Source organism: Aspergillus multicolor (genome assembly GCF_047715735.1).
Source record: "Aspergillus multicolor strain CBS 133.54 unplaced genomic scaffold BDW74scaffold_36, whole genome shotgun sequence".
Lineage (NCBI taxonomy): Eukaryota > Fungi > Ascomycota > Eurotiomycetes > Eurotiales > Aspergillaceae > Aspergillus > Aspergillus multicolor.
Window position 1 is genome coordinate 256,465 of NW_027395987.1, and position 16,143 is coordinate 272,607.

The window sequence follows — 16,143 nt, forward strand, 5'->3', positions numbered from 1 at the left end:
ATCTTATTGGATCAGTGAGCGCCACTTTACTGGCTACAGGTTGGTAACAGTATCAGGTGCTTCGCTGGTCCATGGGTGGCTGCGTCCAGACCCAAAGGGCAGCCTTCTCACTTGACTCTTTTCTCTCCGGCGATGTCATCACCCAGGGTTACCGGGCGGATTAAGAATCGGAGGCTACTGGGGCCGATGACATTATCGTGCAGTGGGCAAAGCTGCTTGATTCTAGACGAATTCTTCGTCTAGGGGCTATACTGGCTATCTCTTATCTCCCATCCTAAAAGTTCGCTCGAGGCATTACTCCAAAACTCGAAACGACTTCGAAAGTGCTCTAATAGTTGCATTAGTTTTGTACACTAATGATTAAGCGGAAGTCCAAAAGACCATCGGTACTCCATCGGGAATGTTTATCACTTCCGTAAGGGTCATCCTCAAACACTTATGATTCCATAATGAGTCGGCTTTGCACCTGTGTACACCGAAGTACACCGTCCGTGAGATACATTGGCATGAACTCTCATCAATGGCCAAACCAGCTAAGCGATGCGTCCGGTGATGAAATACAATATACGCGCGTCGAAGGATCTGCCGATAGATTAACGTCTTTGACAAGGACCAGAGAAACCGCATGGTAGCGTTCTGGAAAGAAGACTACTCCCAAACTAAGGGTCTAACTCTGAGGATGCCGGAAACTGCGGGGTAGAGTGGAGAGGATCGCCGAATGGACGACGACCGCAATCAAGTTTCGAATTGACCTGGGGTCCCCGGCTGAGCACAGTCCAATTCTGATCCTTTAGCCCTCCACGAGATTTCTCAAGTGTCACGGATGCTTTCTTTTGGGCATCTATTGGTTGATACCTCAATTTTCAAGTTCTCAACTGCCGTGTATGGCCGCTGCAGGCCGGATTCCAAGTCCCAAGCCAGTAAAGATCCGAGTTCCCTTTACGTTATGGTTTTCCATGCCAGCGCAGGATAGACTACATTCTTACCCTGGATGCCAGGACTCGAGAGTTCGCACAATCAGCAACGCAAAAATCAATCACACCGCCGAGCTGTGTCACCTATATTCTACATGAGCTGGAAACTGCTGATCTACCTATGTAGGTTTACCGCACCTGCGTCCATGGCCCCATTGAATTTCTGAATCACAGCGGAAAGCATTTCCGACACTCGCGCATCCATTCCACGCTCATCGGCGCGCAGAGTAGAGTTTGCGGGGATTGCATTTGCATTCCGACCGCGAACCTTGCTCTCCAGAAGTACCAAGCACGCGGCACGCCACTAGTACTTCTGGACAAAGAGCAGCCACTACCACCTCCTCGATACTTGGGCTCAAGAACCTCACTATAATCATTATCTGCAGCGCATTGCGTATGACCATGCGATCTACGTCGGTGCCTCGAAGACCCTGCGAATCCACAGCCCGTCTCCTTCTACGGGCATCGAGCGCAAGGGGTCCGGCATTTACGTAGGGAGCAGTGCTACCCTACCCGCCATGACACCCCTCGGCCAGTCTCGCGAACCGAGCAAATTGAGGGGTGCACGAGTTTGTGGCGTAGGCGCGGCGCGACTGAGCCCTACCTCGAGTCCTCGACGGAGCAACCGGCGTAAATTATCCGTTGCATTGTCCTTGCACAACCTTCCTCCTTCCGGGCCGCGCTAGATCAGTCTGGGCTTTGGTTTGTAGCAAATTAGCGACATGGCTGATACTAAATCACAGTCATAGCCTCACACTCTATAAGACAACCTCATATCATTAGTAGACAAGATAAACGCATGGGCAGTCGCGTTTCCCTTGTGGTTTCTCTGATCAGAGGCTTCGAAGAGGCGAAACATCCCACTAAGATGATCTACGCCGATCTATCATCCGAGCGGCGGGTGAAAGCTTCGTGGTGGGGCATTATGGTTCCTGTAGTTGCATGGTGTCTTTCAGCATTCGGCGTAGTTATATGGGTGGCCTGTGTATCGATGCAGAGAAGTCAGAGGGACTAATAGATTCACAAGGAAAGTTGCACGTATATTGTGCTAGTCCAAGTATCATGTCTAAGCATTATCCCAAGAAATTGTCCTCTATCAAGTGTAAACCTAAACCCCCAATTGGAACAGAAAACGCTATCGCGGAGGACCATCGTAGTTCGCAACATCCTATTCCGCCGGCGGCATCTGCCAACGCCCATCCATGTGTGATTCCCCAAGTATCGCCCGGTTAGCATGCTCTCGTAAGCGGGATATGAAGTCACTAATGGGCTGCAAATCGATAACCCGATCCATTGGTGTATCTCGTCGTAAGAATAGTCGTGCGGTTGTTTGTTCAGCTAGAACGAGAAGCTGCATATCGCTTTCGGCACTCTCCGCAGCAGGGTTCTCAAGTAGGTTGCAAAAGATCGTAATGACCGCAGACATGGTATGAAAGATCAGAGTCCTATCTAACAGTCAGAGATTCTGTAGACAAGATAACGATATACAAGACCTAATCCTTACCAAAAGCTCCCTGTATCAACTCTGAACTCAGAGTCCTCTAGGAAGAGGAGTAATGAGCGACTGGCTTCAACGGCGAGTACGAGGCTTGACTGCAACCTATGTATAAGCGCGCCTCCCTCCGTTGAAGGCGAGCGCCAGGCGCTGCATCGGCTGCTGGCGAGGTGGATCAGATTGACGCAGGAATAGTAGTTCATGTGGGTGATTATCAGGAAGGTGTTCTTCGGCTTGTCATGTTTTGGTGCAAACGACAGCTGCGGTCGAAGGTGCGAGGGCAGAGATGATCTCCAGTGCTCGAGCTCTTCATCGAGTTCGCGGATTGACCGTATGAGGTCGGTGTCCGACTTGCGGAGACCATTATGCGAGTATAGGACTGTAAACGCTCGGGATTTGATCATGCTCAGACGCAGTTCAACGGGGAAGATCGGACCAATGATGTCGGGGTCAGTCCCAGGGGAGTGATCGAGGCAAGAGTGGAGGTGTTCATTGTAGGCTGGTGGGAGGTCAAGGGCGCAATCGTCATCTTTGAGGACATGGGCTTGGCCTGTGCGAAGCGCGAGGTCTTTATCAAGGGCGTAACAAAACCAAAAAAGAGTGCGAAGATGTCGTTTCACAGTGAAGTCTGGAGTGTTAGTAGGAGCCACCCCATCTGTCATTGTGTGCGCCCCGGAAGCTATGATAAAACGCGCGGCAACGGATAGGCGGTATACTGCCGTCTGTACTTCGCCGGAGAGAGAGCTGATGACTGCCTAGAGCGATGGACGAAAGGCTAGTCAGCACTGGGGAACAAGATATTGATGAGCACGAGTTGAGGGTTGCTGAGACCAGCACAAGGGAGAACATACCAGTATAAGAGCCGTTTGTAACGCGTCCATATTGAGTGGCTCTTGAATAATAGCGGGCAAGAGTATTTGCGCCTGGGTGATGTACTCTCTGCATGGAGTGGGAGAAGGCCGTGGGGTATTATTGCAGGTATTCAACTGACCCAAGCAAGAGACAAACGCCATGAAGGCAAATACGCATGCTCGTGCGCTGGGATTTGGGATACGGGGCCCAAGGCCTCTCGGTTGATATGCGGTTCGTATCGTTGAGGAGAAGAGGGACGATTCAATGACTGGGAAGATCTTGTACATGTGAGATGACAAGTATACGTCTAAGTATTGTTTCAGAACTGGTTTCTTGGGCAGCTCAAGGATTGTGCCAATAGCCGACAGGCCCGATTCGTTCATGGATGAAAGAGGCTTCTCCCAGGGAGCATGGCTGGTAGTTGGTAGAGAGATGACAACACCAGTCCGTGACTTGATCCAATGCAGACCTTCTGGAAGCAGGTCCGGCACACCAGCTTGAGCAACATTGATATTCAAGATCTCCCAACCGGCAAAGTGTATTATCCTAGGACACGGTGTCAAGGCCGCTGATTGGCAAGACGCCCTGGCTAAGGAGCCAGATCTTTCTGCAGATTACTCAGTAGCAGTTAATCAAGCGGCCAGTTGTGTTGACAGTACATAGAGTGAAAACGAAGAGACAACCGAAGGACTTACCACCAGCCATGGCATCTGCCCTGCGCTCATCAAGCCGCCGTATACGCTCCAGCAAGCCGACAGGCTTCAATGCAGTCCTATAGCTACATGAGTAAGGGGTAACCGCCACAAAGCCATAGAAGGGGACCACACCGGCTGGTCTGAGCTTGTTTTGTGACCCTGCGCCGATTCGGCCTCGCGTACGTACACTCCAGCCCTTGATGGAGGCACCAATTACATTGTGGCAGCGCGCCATCACATTTAATCTACTTTCATTAGACCAGACCAAGGCCCACAAATGGAAATAGGGACCTACTTTCTTCTTGTAACACACGTCGCAGGCTGTGAATCTGCGGGCCGCAGCATGGGGTGGCACCGGGGTTTGCATTCTTAAGGCAGCTTGCCTCGCTTAACGACAGGACAACAACGAAACATCCGCTCCGGGCTTGCGGAGACCAAAAGAAGGATGAGACTATGGGAAAGCATTGTGTCCAGCACACAGGGGCAACTATGGATGGACCCGAAACTGGGTTGGGGGGCCATCACCTGCTTCCTATTAGGCGCGGAATGGACTCTGTTCCGGCCCCGGAGCTTCCGCTTACTTAATCTGGCCTCTGCCTTCCGTGGTTCGCTCAGTCCGTGGTCCACTCGAACATCTCACCATTGTCTATTTTCCCTGTCTATATCTATAGTCTATGCTCTGCTCCGCGACTTGTGGGTCTGGTTCCTTACGCCATAGCAGCTTCTACCAGCTGTGCGGATTCCTTGATGGGCTCCGATGGCCAGGTGTAGCTGAACATGTCCTTTGGAACCTCCGCGTCGGGGACATAACGACGGAGGTCATCCAGCATCTCCGCCCGCCGCTCATCGTTGGTTCTTGACATCATCATGACAGTGACTGCGTGCCTGTATCGGAGCTTATTGTAGAGCCCCAGACGCTGCGGGATCTGCTCCACGGTCGTGTCCGCGGTCATTACGCCGGCAAGAGCTGCAGCATCCTCAAAAGCCTGCGCCGCGCCCTGGCCCTGATCTGTACGTGTACAAAGCTCGTCAGCATCAACCCAGGAGAAGTGTGCCGAAACGAAGAACTTACGTGGTAGCATTGGGTGTGCAGCGTCGCCAATCATTGCGAGCTTTCCTTGGACAAAAACAGGCGCCGGATCGCGAGACGCCAGACTCCATAGCTTGACATCCTCGGCCAAGCGACACATCGCCTGGAGTTCCTCGCTAAATCCGCTGAATGTATCGAGCAACTGGTCTACACTTCCTGCATTGTGCCATGCGGCGTCACCGGGTGTGTCCGTCTCGGACGTGGACGGATAGATCCCCGCTACATTCAGCAACTTGCCTTTGCGGCAGGGGTACATCACCAAACGTCGATCCTGTGTCGCGAAGACATGTACACCGTTCAGATTTATTTTCGCAAGAAGCTTGGCCGTAAGTGGGTTGTCTTGCATTTTTTCGACGGGTACCAAGAACCGGTAACAGTTTTGACCGGTTTGTACGCTGCCTCCCTCTGTCCCTGCGATGGCATGGACTGAGCGAGACTGTAAAGATTAACCAGTGCTATCAGTGAAAAGCTTATATGTTGTAATGGCGTAATGGACAACTTACATGGACGCCGTCGGCAGCCACGATCAGGTCGGCCACGTACTTTGTTCCATCATCAAGTACAGCTTCACCGGCCTCTGCATCCTGCGAGCGTTGGCGAGGGTTAGTCCTGAGAGGATACTGGGACACGGGATACTTGCCACTGACTTCACGCGCGACGACAATCGAATCTCGATCTTGCGGCCGTCAATCTTTTGGTCGGCCGTGGCGCGCAAAGCATTGTGCAAGTCTACCCTATGGGTCAGTAGCCATTCATCGTCTACCTCCAAGGCACGCTGATGCTCCTCCGTAACCTATGGTGTTCATCAATTTATGATTGTGGCGATGGCAAATTGATGATTTGCGGAAGGTACTTACTACAGGAGTGCGCACGTGGTTCCCCATTGCATCCCAGACCTGCAGTGTCTCGCATTGGACAGGTTGAAGTAAGTCTAGGTTGCATTGCCAGGCTTTCAGGATGCGAGTGGCATTAGGCGCCACGTGAATAGCCGCACCGACTTCATTGAGGAAGCTAGACTTTTCAAAGACCTGATCAATCTTAGCAAGGAACCAAAGACCAACTTGCAAAGTACGGGCCCCAAGGGTGATTACCTGCACCTGATGTCCTGCGCGGTTTAGAGCTATAGCGGCGCCTAGACCTCCGAGGCCTGCACCAACAACGATCACTTTCAGAGGCATTTCTAGGCAAGTATGTTAAAACTGTAATGTAAAAGGCTCTGAGTATCGAATCTTGAAAGGAATGTTTACCGTTCGACATTTGATGCCGGACGCGTTTGCCTTATATGTCCCCATGATGGATCCCGACAGGGCCGGCCAAACCACCATCGGCATACGTCCTTGATGCCGACCTCCGTCGGCGTATCCACCCGGCTCACTACCTGAATCTAGGAGCTGCAGATCATCGGTGACTAAACGTGTCTACCAAGTCTACTACAGTACTAACTACTGAAGAGCTTGTCTGTTCTGCAAAGGATGTGCTCTCTGTGGCCCTAGAGTGGAGCGCTTCCGCTTACCTCATCGGAGCCTATCCAAGCATCGGAAGCAGAGCCGTCAAGGTAGGTGGAGATCCGTGCCCTAAATTGAATACATGGTCTAATCTACTTTCCTTCGCATACCAGAGGCAAAAGAGACTCCTACGGCAAGGGCTGATCTCGGCGTTAAGACCTAAACAAGTTCTGCTGGTTCGACCTCCGAAGCAAGTCACATATTTTATAGCGATGTATCCCTCTACACTATACCTCATCAACTTCTCTTTCTTTCTGGCACCTGTCTCTCGATTCCTCGCGTTCCCTGCGAACAGAGAAAGCGACAGGTATTATGGCGATCCCCAAACCGTTCCTCACTGCTGTCATTGGGGCAGCTGTCTCCCTGCAGTTGTTGATTCTCGCTAATATGAGTTACTTGTACGGTTCGGCATACCGTGACGGCTCGCGATTCAGCACAATGAAGATGTTGTATGTTGATTATGATGGCGGAGTTATTGGCCGGTCTGTGTCAACGGCCTACGACCAAATAAAGGGCCCTGAATTCCCATCTCTTCACCAACACTCCCAAGAAGAGTACCCAGGAGTGCAAGACATCCAAGAAGCAGTTTGCAAAGGTGACTACTGGGGAGCGATCTATTCCGGCCGCGATGCCTCCTCTCGACTAGCTAGCGTATTATTCTCTCCAGAGACTGCCAAAGCATATGATAACTCCCAGGCGCTAGGCTACGCCTATAGCGGTACCAAATATCCGGCCTACTCACAGATCGTGTCCTCGAACTTGATCCAACTCGCTCAAGCTGCTGCCGGTGTTTACCAGTAGACGAACCTCTCCACAACCCTGAGCGCAATCAACGGCTCCGACCTCTATGTCGCGCAAACGGTCCTCGACCCGATATCCTCCACCCCAACCGATATCAACCCCATGAACCAGGGCGTCCGATTCTAATAGAATACCGTCTCAATGGTCATGCCAATCATTATCCAATTCTTCTTCATGATGGCTATGAATGGCATCTCCATGCAAAACCACATGTTCAACACATTTTCCGCCAGACGAAACACCATCCTCTGGTTCATAATATCCATCTGCTGCACATTCATCGCCGCCCTCGTCATGGCCGGGTACATCTGGGCGTTCCGCGAGCATTTGGACGTCTCATCCGGGCAATTCGCTCTAACCTGGATGGCGATTTGGCTCACGATGCACGTCCACTTCCTGCTCATCGACTTCGCCACTGCCGTCATTCCCATGCCGTTCATGCCCTACTTCATCTTGACCTGGATCATCCTCAATGTCACCAGTACTCTCCGGCCGTTCGAGCTGTCTCCGGGCTTCTTTCGCATCGGATACGTGTTCCCGGCACATTCTCTCTATGACCTCCTGCTGCAGATCTGGACGGATGGGCGTCGCCCATATGCGTATAGGACATTGCCCTTCTTGTGGTGCGAGTGGGTTGTGGGCGTTGTCTTGTTCGTTGTTGGCATGGGGCTTCTTCGGACGAAAGCCTCTTTCAAGACGTTGCTTAGCAAGGAGAGGAGTGAAGCCTAACCACAACTAGACCTTGTCTTTGCCGCCGGCTTCTTTTTGAGATCTTCGTTTCTTGATACTTCTCTTCTTCGAAGGCCCCATCTTCTGCATTTCTACCGTATACCTCTCCTACTTCTACCGGCGCTGAGCTCCAAACAGCCAACTGCGTCTGCTACATTCTATTGCCTCGCTACTTGTTTTCCCTTCTCCTTTGGACATAGTTTTCTTCCTCCTTGTTCTTCGACTTAAATCATACCGCCACTTCTTCTCCATACCCTTTCCCTGGATCATATATAGGGTTCTATATATATGCTTATTGTAGGATAATTCATCTGAATCAGTATTAATCATAACTCCTGCGTTAATCGACCCGAGTCCTGACATAGCTCAAGACGATCGCGTGATGAAAAGCCAAGCTTATATGATATGAGTTGCGTTTTGGTTTGAATCAAGAGACAAACAAGGTCAATACCAGCGATCTTTGAACAACGAACGTCCTTTCGAGGTGAAATTAGGAGGTATATACATAAGGCCAGTTCACGCTTCTAGATCACGCAGCCTTGGGCATGGATATATTACAAATGTTAAGAAAAATTAAGAAAACCCCATCTAGAACTCCAATCAAAGTCCCTTCTTCTCACCCTCCAATCGCCAACGCTCAAGGAAGTACCCAACAGCCCGAGCAACACCCTCATCAAGAGGAACAATAGGGCTATACCCAAGGCGCTCCTTAGCCTTATCACAAGAGTAGTACCTCGTCATACACGAGTAACGCACCGCGCGGCGTGTAAGATTCGGCGTCTTGCCCACAAGCCCCAGCACCGCTTCCGCGAAACCCCCAATGGGACCGAGCAGCCACTCCGGCAATTCCCAAACCTGATGCGGCTCAACGACCTTATCGGCCAGCGCCCAAGCGTAGTGCGTGAAGTCCCAGAAGTAAACGGGCTCGTCGTTTGTGATCAGGAAGGCCTCGCCATCAACGCGCTCGTAGTCAAGGAGGTCGCCCTGCCCGGACTCGACGCGCTTGTGGATGGCTAGGAGGCGGAAGGCAGCGAGGAGGTGCGAGTACGCGACGTTTCCGACGTAGGTGAAGTCAAACAGGTTGTTGTTTTCGCCGAGCTGCATTTTCAGCACGGTGGGGGAGGCGTTGACGCCGTGGCTGAGCATCTTCACGATCAGCTGGCCGTCTTTTTCGCCGTAGATGCCCGAGGGGCGGAGGGCGCAGGTGAGCATGGAGGAGGGAGATTTGCGGTTGTATTTTAGGACGGCTTCTTCTGCTTCGGCCTGGTTTTATTCGTGGTTAGTGGTGGTAATGAAGAAGAGGCAGGAGACGCCGCACCTTGGTGTCGGAGTAGTACTCCTGCTGCAGTTTGCCCCTGATAAGAGGCCAGGCCTCATTTACGTTGATCAGGTCGCTCTGTGTATCGTGAATAACGGAGGCGGAGCTCGTGTAAATGAACGCCTTGCACTTTCCTCCCCAGTCCCCGCGGGCACCGCCCGCAACCTCTAGCAGGTTCTTGGTCCCCTCAACATTGAGCTGGTATAGCAAGTTCTTGTCCGTCAACATCGCGCTCGCGGTATGGATAACGACATCTGGCTTGACCTTCTGGAAGACAGAAAGCATCGATTCGGCGGAGGTCAGGTCGCCTTCGTAGTAATCCGCGCCAGGCAACCGGTTGTTTGTGGTTCGCAGGTCGGTCACGGCGACTTTGGCGATGCATACGGGGTAGCGGTCTCCGAGCTTGGGGTAGTCGAATCTTTGATCTCCCTGCGGCTTTGGGAGGGCAGCGCTGGGGTCGGTCTCGGTAGGAAAGTTCAGCAACTGATCGACGATGTGAGAGCCCAGAAATCCGCATCCTCCGACAACTAGGACGGTGCCCAGGGTCATGGTAGGTCGTTTCTCAGCCATTATGAGAATCGGAGTTGCTGGGGAAGATTTTCCGGGATGAGGAGGGGATGACAGAGACGCGACAAGGCAGACCGCGAGCTGAGGGGGTGGAAGAACACTGCAGGCAGTGAAATGTGTCTTAATCTCGGAGAAATCAGTCGATGGATCTGGGGCCGATCGACTGGGGCTAGCTCCATATCAGCCACGTGACCCTGGCCATCCCTTTCTCCACAGCTTTATTTCCATCTCGATGTTTTACGAAGTATACGGTAAAAGCACGCACAGACTACAGAGTACACCAGAGGCCTTTTATTCACATCTGACTGTAAATAAATTACATCGCCCATGAGAAAGAGGAAACACCATGATGATGACACAGATGCATTGGGAGACAGAGAACAGAAAATAGGAAACCAGAGCCAGAAATGGAACCACCGAACACTGACAGCGGACTCAGTGACAAGAAAAGGCATGACATCGCTTCGAGGAAGGAAGAAGTGAGGGAAATAAGATGAGAGAGAAAGGAAAATTCTGGTACGTAGTGAGGGGGTGGAAGAAGAAACAGGACTCGCCATTGTTAGGTATCTTTGCCGTCTTATCATCGACTGGCGGGGAAAAAAAGAAAAAGAAAAGTAAAAATCCGACCAAGAGTAGTTAGTGGCGCAGTGAATAAGAACTCTCACAGATCAACGGAGAGATAAACCCCAGAAGTATGAAGAAGAGAATCGGATATGACGAAACAGCGACAAGGACACTGCCGTATTACAAGGCAATGCTCATATGATAGCCAGTTGCCAGATGCAATGCAAGAATGGACACAAAATAGACAATAGAAAATGACACCCAAAGTCCAGAAATGTGGATGATAAGCCGTGGCTGAACGAAGAAAGGATCTTGAAGTTCTTCTTGGAGGCTATGACCAGTCAACGAGAGAGAAAAAAAGAGACGAAGCTTCGCGACCGGATGCAATGCAATTTTTTGAAGTAGAAAAGGCGGGAATAAGACGCTTCGCAAACTTAGGCTGAGGTCCAAACACATTGCGACGATATTGAACTTGGACGAAAGACAACCGAACGCGAGCCAAGGCGAGAGATGAATGGGAAATCCTGACAGCATTACCCTGGAAGCTTAAGACAGTGGACAGAATGCCGGAACGCGATTTGGAGATGAAGAATCTAGTCATCAGAGTAGAAGACACAATATCATTAACCAGCAACGCCCATTGGCCCTGCGTTAGGACGAGCTCGGTAAGGTATTTGCTGAGGCTGGCCCTCGGGTTGGCTTCCTGTGCTAGTGCTGCGGTTGCGCTTGTCGCGCTTATCAATATCCTTGCCGGAAGCAATGGCACTGCTTGAGTGCGAGTGTACAGTGGGACCGGGTACATGTCTGACTGAGCTTTGCATCTGAGCTGCCGCGTCCTGGGATAGGTCTGTTTCGATTCGGGCAGAAGTAGGAACGTTAGCGCCACGGCTTTGATTGGTGATGGTGAATGTTTCACCGCCGTTGCTCGCTTTCTGAGAGAAGCCTCCTCGGGAAATATCGCCGTATCGCTTGAGGATATCCTTTGTCGTGACCTCCGAGTTCTCCTTGAAAAGGTTGCTATCGCTAAGAACAGATTGTAGGTCTTCCGGGATCTTTAAGTCCGAGTCAGTTTCTAGTTTCGAAAGATCGTGGTAAATAAACGTACCTCACACATAGTGTCGTTGTACGTAATCAGCGCATTGACAGCTTCGATTGCGAGGAAGCTCTCATCCACGGCGCTAGCCTTTGTGTTAGGATAGAGAATATTGGGTGTTATGACAGTTGCGAGGTTGTGGATATCCATCTTGCTTCCGGTATCTTCATCAACATGAGAGAAGGATGATGTCCAGTTCAAGAAAGCGAACAAGACCTCCATGGTGTCGCGATGAGCTTTGGGAAGCAAACAGCAAGTGAGATGGAGTACCCGCTTCTGCTTTTCCAAATCCGGGATTTCTAAGAAATGAGGTTAGCACGAGATAAGTTCAAACTAGATGCAACATACTTTGAGAAGCAACGAATAAACGGTGCAGCTTGAATGTTAGCAAAGGGTCGGGCATTTCGCGGAGGAACTTCTTGAGAAGAGCGGCGATTTGAACAGGGGTCTCTTTGGTTAGGTCCACTGCCTCGTACTTGTTGTCAATCATCTCTGAAACTTCTTTCAATCGTCTGATATTGCCGTTCTTTCGAAAGACACCTTCAACAGACATGTCCATCTGACGCATGGCAGAGACGGAATCATCAACAAGAGCCGGGATACGGAGCGCACCGGGACCCACGCCATGACTGGATTCAGTACCTTCCTTTTCAACAAGGTAATCTAGGCTTACGCCAAAAACACCCTTCTTTTTCCCACCTTTTTTAGCATCCTTTGCGAAAGCTCTGCCAAAGATACCCCATATCGTAGGTTTCCGAGATTCAATCAATGAAAGAAGCTCCTCCAATGTGAAAGCACCGTCCAGCAAGGGTTCCATCGACAAAACGGCGACATGCCTGACGATAAAGTATTCCAAGGCAGAGAGCTCTGAAAAGTACCGCTTGCCCCTTCCCATTGGCACAGGGAAGGATGCGTCCATACCGGCATTTGAAACCCCGCGTTGATGTCCGTGATTATACCTGGGAAGCGGTTCAGTCGTACCCACAAGCTTAGTGCCGGCATGTCTGTAGGCATTAGGGCGTTGCTCTTTGGCTTGCTCAGCTGCGACAATGCGAGGAATGTCGTCTAGTGTCAAAGCATCTTGGTTGCCAAAAGCCAACTCGGTAACCGAGTCTCCATTGGCATCTTTCTCCTCGACAATTTGGAAACCTGGTCCCCTGGAGTCCGAGCCCTCGCCGCCTGAGGAACCTGGTCGGACGCTTCTTCCCTCAGGTCCATCGATAATCCTTGACGCGCGAGCCTTCTTGTAGGTTGTGGATAGTGTGCGTTCGTTCCTGATCGAACGTAGGCGTCGCATCTCGCCAACTGTCTGTTCGAGAGAAGACCTATCGCCATCTTTCCTGCGACGTAATTCGCCACCAGGCGGGATCTGAGTACCATCGGAGTGTGTGGCTGAGGAATCATCTGACAAGAGAAAACATATTGTTAGCTCTGACCATTCATGATTGACACATTCAGATCACGTACCTGACTGGAAAAGGGTGCCTCCGGCTCGTAAAACAGCAAGAAGGCGCGCCAAAGCCACTCTAAGTAGGAAGACAAATTGCTGAAGCTTCGTAACCCGGATAAAACCCTTTTGCGTGTTGTTTACGATGCCCTTATGAGCAACGCAGTCACCGCAGAGAGTCTGCTTGTCCTTGGGATTCAAGAAAGCGTCCTGCAGGTTCGCTGTCAGGTCTGTCTGACATGAGGCGCAGAGAAGATGCGGGGGTTTAATGTGCCATCTGCTGTCACCCAGCATGACACACTCGTCATCAATCGGTTCCTTGCATGCTGCACAGCAATCAGAGAGCTGATCAGCTAAAGTATCCACCCCGACCAGCAGATCTGCCGGCGTCTCCTCCTCTTCGAGCGGTCGCAGTGATTCAAGATCACCGAGGCGATCCAGAAGACTATGGAGACCCTCCGGGCTGCGCTGCTCTCTCTCAAGCTTCAAAGCTCCTTGCAATCCGATACGAATGAGGAGTTTCAGGTAGTGAGCAAGGCCGGTAACCAGCGATAAAAGCTCTTGGGTAACACCGAGTTTTCGAACACCGGTTTCCTGCGTTTTAGAGAGGAGTGCAAAGAATGCAACAATTTTCTTGCAGAGTAGTTTAGCCTCACGGCCGAAGGCAAGGTCTGGAAACAAATGTTAGCGGGTTGGTTGAATTTTCCACTCTGGTATCTTACCCTTCATTCCCTGCACTTTGATGGATCGCGCGAGTTCATCGATAGCGGAGAAAAGAATTTCGACGTGACCAATGAATCGCTTCGCGACAAGGACACCATCTAGATAAGCGCCATTGCTGACATGTAGTAGCATATCCGATATGCAGGCCGCAGATGACTCTTCGAAAGTTGAGAGCGTGCTCCAGATTTTGTAAACCTTCTCCTCCATCAAATCCTCTTCTTCGCGGATTTGAGTACGTTCCTCGTCACTGGCGTCCTCTTTCATTTGCGGGTACTCTAGTGGTTGGCCAGTAGGAGCAAGGCGGACATTCCAGAATTTATGGATCATGTAACATTCAGGATGCCAATGTTGGTTTTGTCCATTGCGAAAGATCTCGACGAACTGCTTCAAGATTGCGGTGTGACAGCCGTGGCATCGTTGAGCAAATTGTGTTGAGTAGTGGTAATGACAGTATACCTTGCCCTCATGCTCGTAGTAAGAGTCCTGTGCGCCGAAGACAGTGGGACATACTGAACAAGTAAAATGCTCAATGTGGTACTTGCGGTCGAGGGCAGTGATATACGAGCCACGCAGGGCACCACCACAGTCGTGACATAAGAGGTCTAGTCTTCGGAAGTAATCAATCTCACAGAGAGGATACTGCCCGCTCCCATCTTCTGCGTCAATAGGAAAAAACTTGGACGCTACTATTTGACCACAATCCTAATGGTGGTGTTAGTATGGCACGGGGGAGTCAACTTAATTCTGAGAAGAGAAACTCACTTCACACTTGAAGCACTCAAGATGGTAAGTCGCGAGCAGTGCTCGAACAAACTGGCCCGTGAGAGGCTCATTACACTTTTTGCATACTCTGGATGTACTTCCCGGTGATTTGGCGTGCGTTCGACCATTTGGCCGGGGTCTTTCAAGCGGTCCGGAATTCTCCCAATAATTAGTCCGATCTTGAGGTGTCGTTGGATCTCTTGAATCGGCCGGGTTGGAGTCTAAGCGTCGTATGGGGCGGCCGTCCACGGGGCTTTGGACCGAATCCAGACCAGTAGAGGACCCGTTCCACGGCCGTGTGCGAGGAGAGTCGTAGGGAACATTACTATCAGCGGGTGATGTGGGCGTCTGTGTCTGAAAACTTCCTCCGTTGCTACCACCATAGCCGCTCGTGTTCAGGGACGGGCGGACAGCCCCGTTGCCCGGCACGAGGCTGTCCGGCAATGAAACGTCGCCGGGAGGCATGTCCGAGAGGAACTATGCCTTTGTGATAGAAATTCAACGATCGCCTCCAGATGTTGTCGGTTTCTTTTGGCCTTGGTCCGATGTTGTAAACGGGGGTTGAGTAGGTTGGGTCGGGTTGCCGCCGGGGTTCAGATGGGATTCGAGTCTCGGGCGCAGGTAAATCGAGAGCGTTAATGGACAGTGCGATTTATTTCGTGAATTCGGTACATCCAATCTGTCTCCTATCTTTTGAGTGGTAATGGTACGTTAGACAGCGTGTCTCTTAGCTTCGCGCGGGGCTGGGAAGTATATTAGGGTCGTTTCAGGGCGAACTCACTTCAAGCCATTCAGGTACAACTTGCGGGGAAACTCGAGGGACTAGGAACACACAGCGCGTAACCGTCGCTGGAGGCAGGTCGGCACAGCGTCACTCGCTGGAGAAGAAGGAAGAGGTCAGTCTAGTTCAGCGAAAAAGAGATGTAGCCGCCCGTGGAGGTATCGGATTGAAAGGGTCGGGAGCTCAAAGTGAGACCAACAAGCAGCGGAGGTTGATGGCCAAGATCAACACCATACCCTGGTCCCTCTCAATGAAGGGGATATTCGTGGTTCAAGGTCTCAAAATCATGAAAGACCTGACAGGTAATGTTTGCAGGAAAGACCAGGTCATTCACTGCCAACAAAACACAGGTTCAACTGCCAAAGGGTATGTTTGGGGCAGTGCGAATACAATGTTGCTCTGCCCCCCTATGCTGCCAGCCATCACGTGCCAGAGCTTCACCGCTGCTCACACCGCCTGAAGAGCAAGGGTCATCATATGTTTGTTTTGCACAGTCTTTTCTTGGGTTGTTGAACTTGTTCCTGGACAAAAGGGTCCACCAGCATCGCCCCTCGTCATATAAAGGCAAGAAAATACATTGTGTTGACATTCATGGAGAGGTTTCTGGAGACCTTGGGGGCTGAGAGGAATGGGAGTTTTCCGCGTATGTCATCAGGGTCTCTGACGCAGCCTGAGGCATCCGTGCACCAGTTCTCAGGCCACAAAATCGACTGGGTCTCTCTGAAACCCCTCTCAGGGGCAAGAACC

At 51.2% G+C, this 16,143-nt stretch overlaps 6 protein-coding genes across 6 annotated transcripts; 1 reads left to right on the forward strand and 5 right to left on the reverse strand.

Annotated features, from left to right (window-relative positions):
- Positions 1-2,023: 2,023 nt before the first annotated feature.
- Positions 2,024-4,495, reverse strand: BDW74DRAFT_161432 (uncharacterized protein). Its single transcript, XM_073725786.1, has 6 exons — positions 4,312-4,495; positions 4,149-4,261; positions 4,017-4,093; positions 3,321-3,928; positions 2,479-3,224; positions 2,024-2,419 (listed from the first exon to the last, which is right to left on the reverse strand). Exons 1-6 carry the CDS (start codon positions 4,381-4,383, stop codon positions 2,143-2,145), a joined length of 1,893 nt encoding a protein of 630 aa, XP_073579449.1. The 5' UTR covers positions 4,384-4,495; the 3' UTR covers positions 2,024-2,142.
- A 228-nt stretch (positions 4,496-4,723) lies between these two features.
- Positions 4,724-6,284, reverse strand: BDW74DRAFT_170681 (uncharacterized protein; the record flags this gene model as incomplete). The annotated part of the gene is made up of 6 exons (XM_073727203.1): positions 4,724-5,025; positions 5,089-5,542; positions 5,610-5,690; positions 5,759-5,899; positions 5,964-6,134; positions 6,198-6,284. The coding sequence occupies 6 exons, from the start codon at positions 6,282-6,284 to the stop codon at positions 4,724-4,726; spliced, it is 1,236 nt and encodes a 411-aa protein (XP_073579450.1).
- A 173-nt stretch (positions 6,285-6,457) lies between these two features.
- Positions 6,458-8,141, forward strand: BDW74DRAFT_188125 (uncharacterized protein; the record flags this gene model as incomplete). Its single annotated transcript, XM_073731650.1, has 3 exons — positions 6,458-7,400; positions 7,542-7,943; positions 7,983-8,141. Exons 1-3 carry the CDS (start codon positions 6,924-6,926, stop codon positions 8,139-8,141), a joined length of 1,038 nt encoding a protein of 345 aa, XP_073579451.1. The 5' UTR covers positions 6,458-6,923.
- A 384-nt stretch (positions 8,142-8,525) lies between these two features.
- Positions 8,526-10,133, reverse strand: BDW74DRAFT_161437 (C-3 sterol dehydrogenase/C-4 decarboxylase). The gene is made up of 2 exons (XM_073725787.1): positions 9,460-10,133; positions 8,526-9,404 (listed from the first exon to the last, which is right to left on the reverse strand). Exons 1-2 carry the CDS (start codon positions 10,027-10,029, stop codon positions 8,742-8,744), a joined length of 1,233 nt encoding a protein of 410 aa, XP_073579452.1. The 5' UTR covers positions 10,030-10,133; the 3' UTR covers positions 8,526-8,741.
- A 60-nt stretch (positions 10,134-10,193) lies between these two features.
- On the reverse strand, positions 10,194-10,911 carry BDW74DRAFT_92382 (uncharacterized protein). Its single transcript, XM_073734087.1, has one exon. It carries the CDS (start codon positions 10,608-10,610, stop codon positions 10,245-10,247), a length of 366 nt encoding a protein of 121 aa, XP_073579453.1. The 5' UTR covers positions 10,611-10,911; the 3' UTR covers positions 10,194-10,244.
- On the reverse strand, positions 10,766-15,080 carry BDW74DRAFT_188133 (GTPase-activating protein LRG1; the record flags this gene model as incomplete). The annotated part of the gene is made up of 6 exons (XM_073731651.1): positions 10,766-11,642; positions 11,696-11,982; positions 12,032-13,114; positions 13,151-13,801; positions 13,853-14,555; positions 14,616-15,080. The coding sequence occupies 6 exons, from the start codon at positions 15,078-15,080 to the stop codon at positions 11,214-11,216; spliced, it is 3,618 nt and encodes a 1,205-aa protein (XP_073579454.1). The 3' UTR covers positions 10,766-11,213.
- Positions 15,081-16,143: the final 1,063 nt, after the last annotated feature.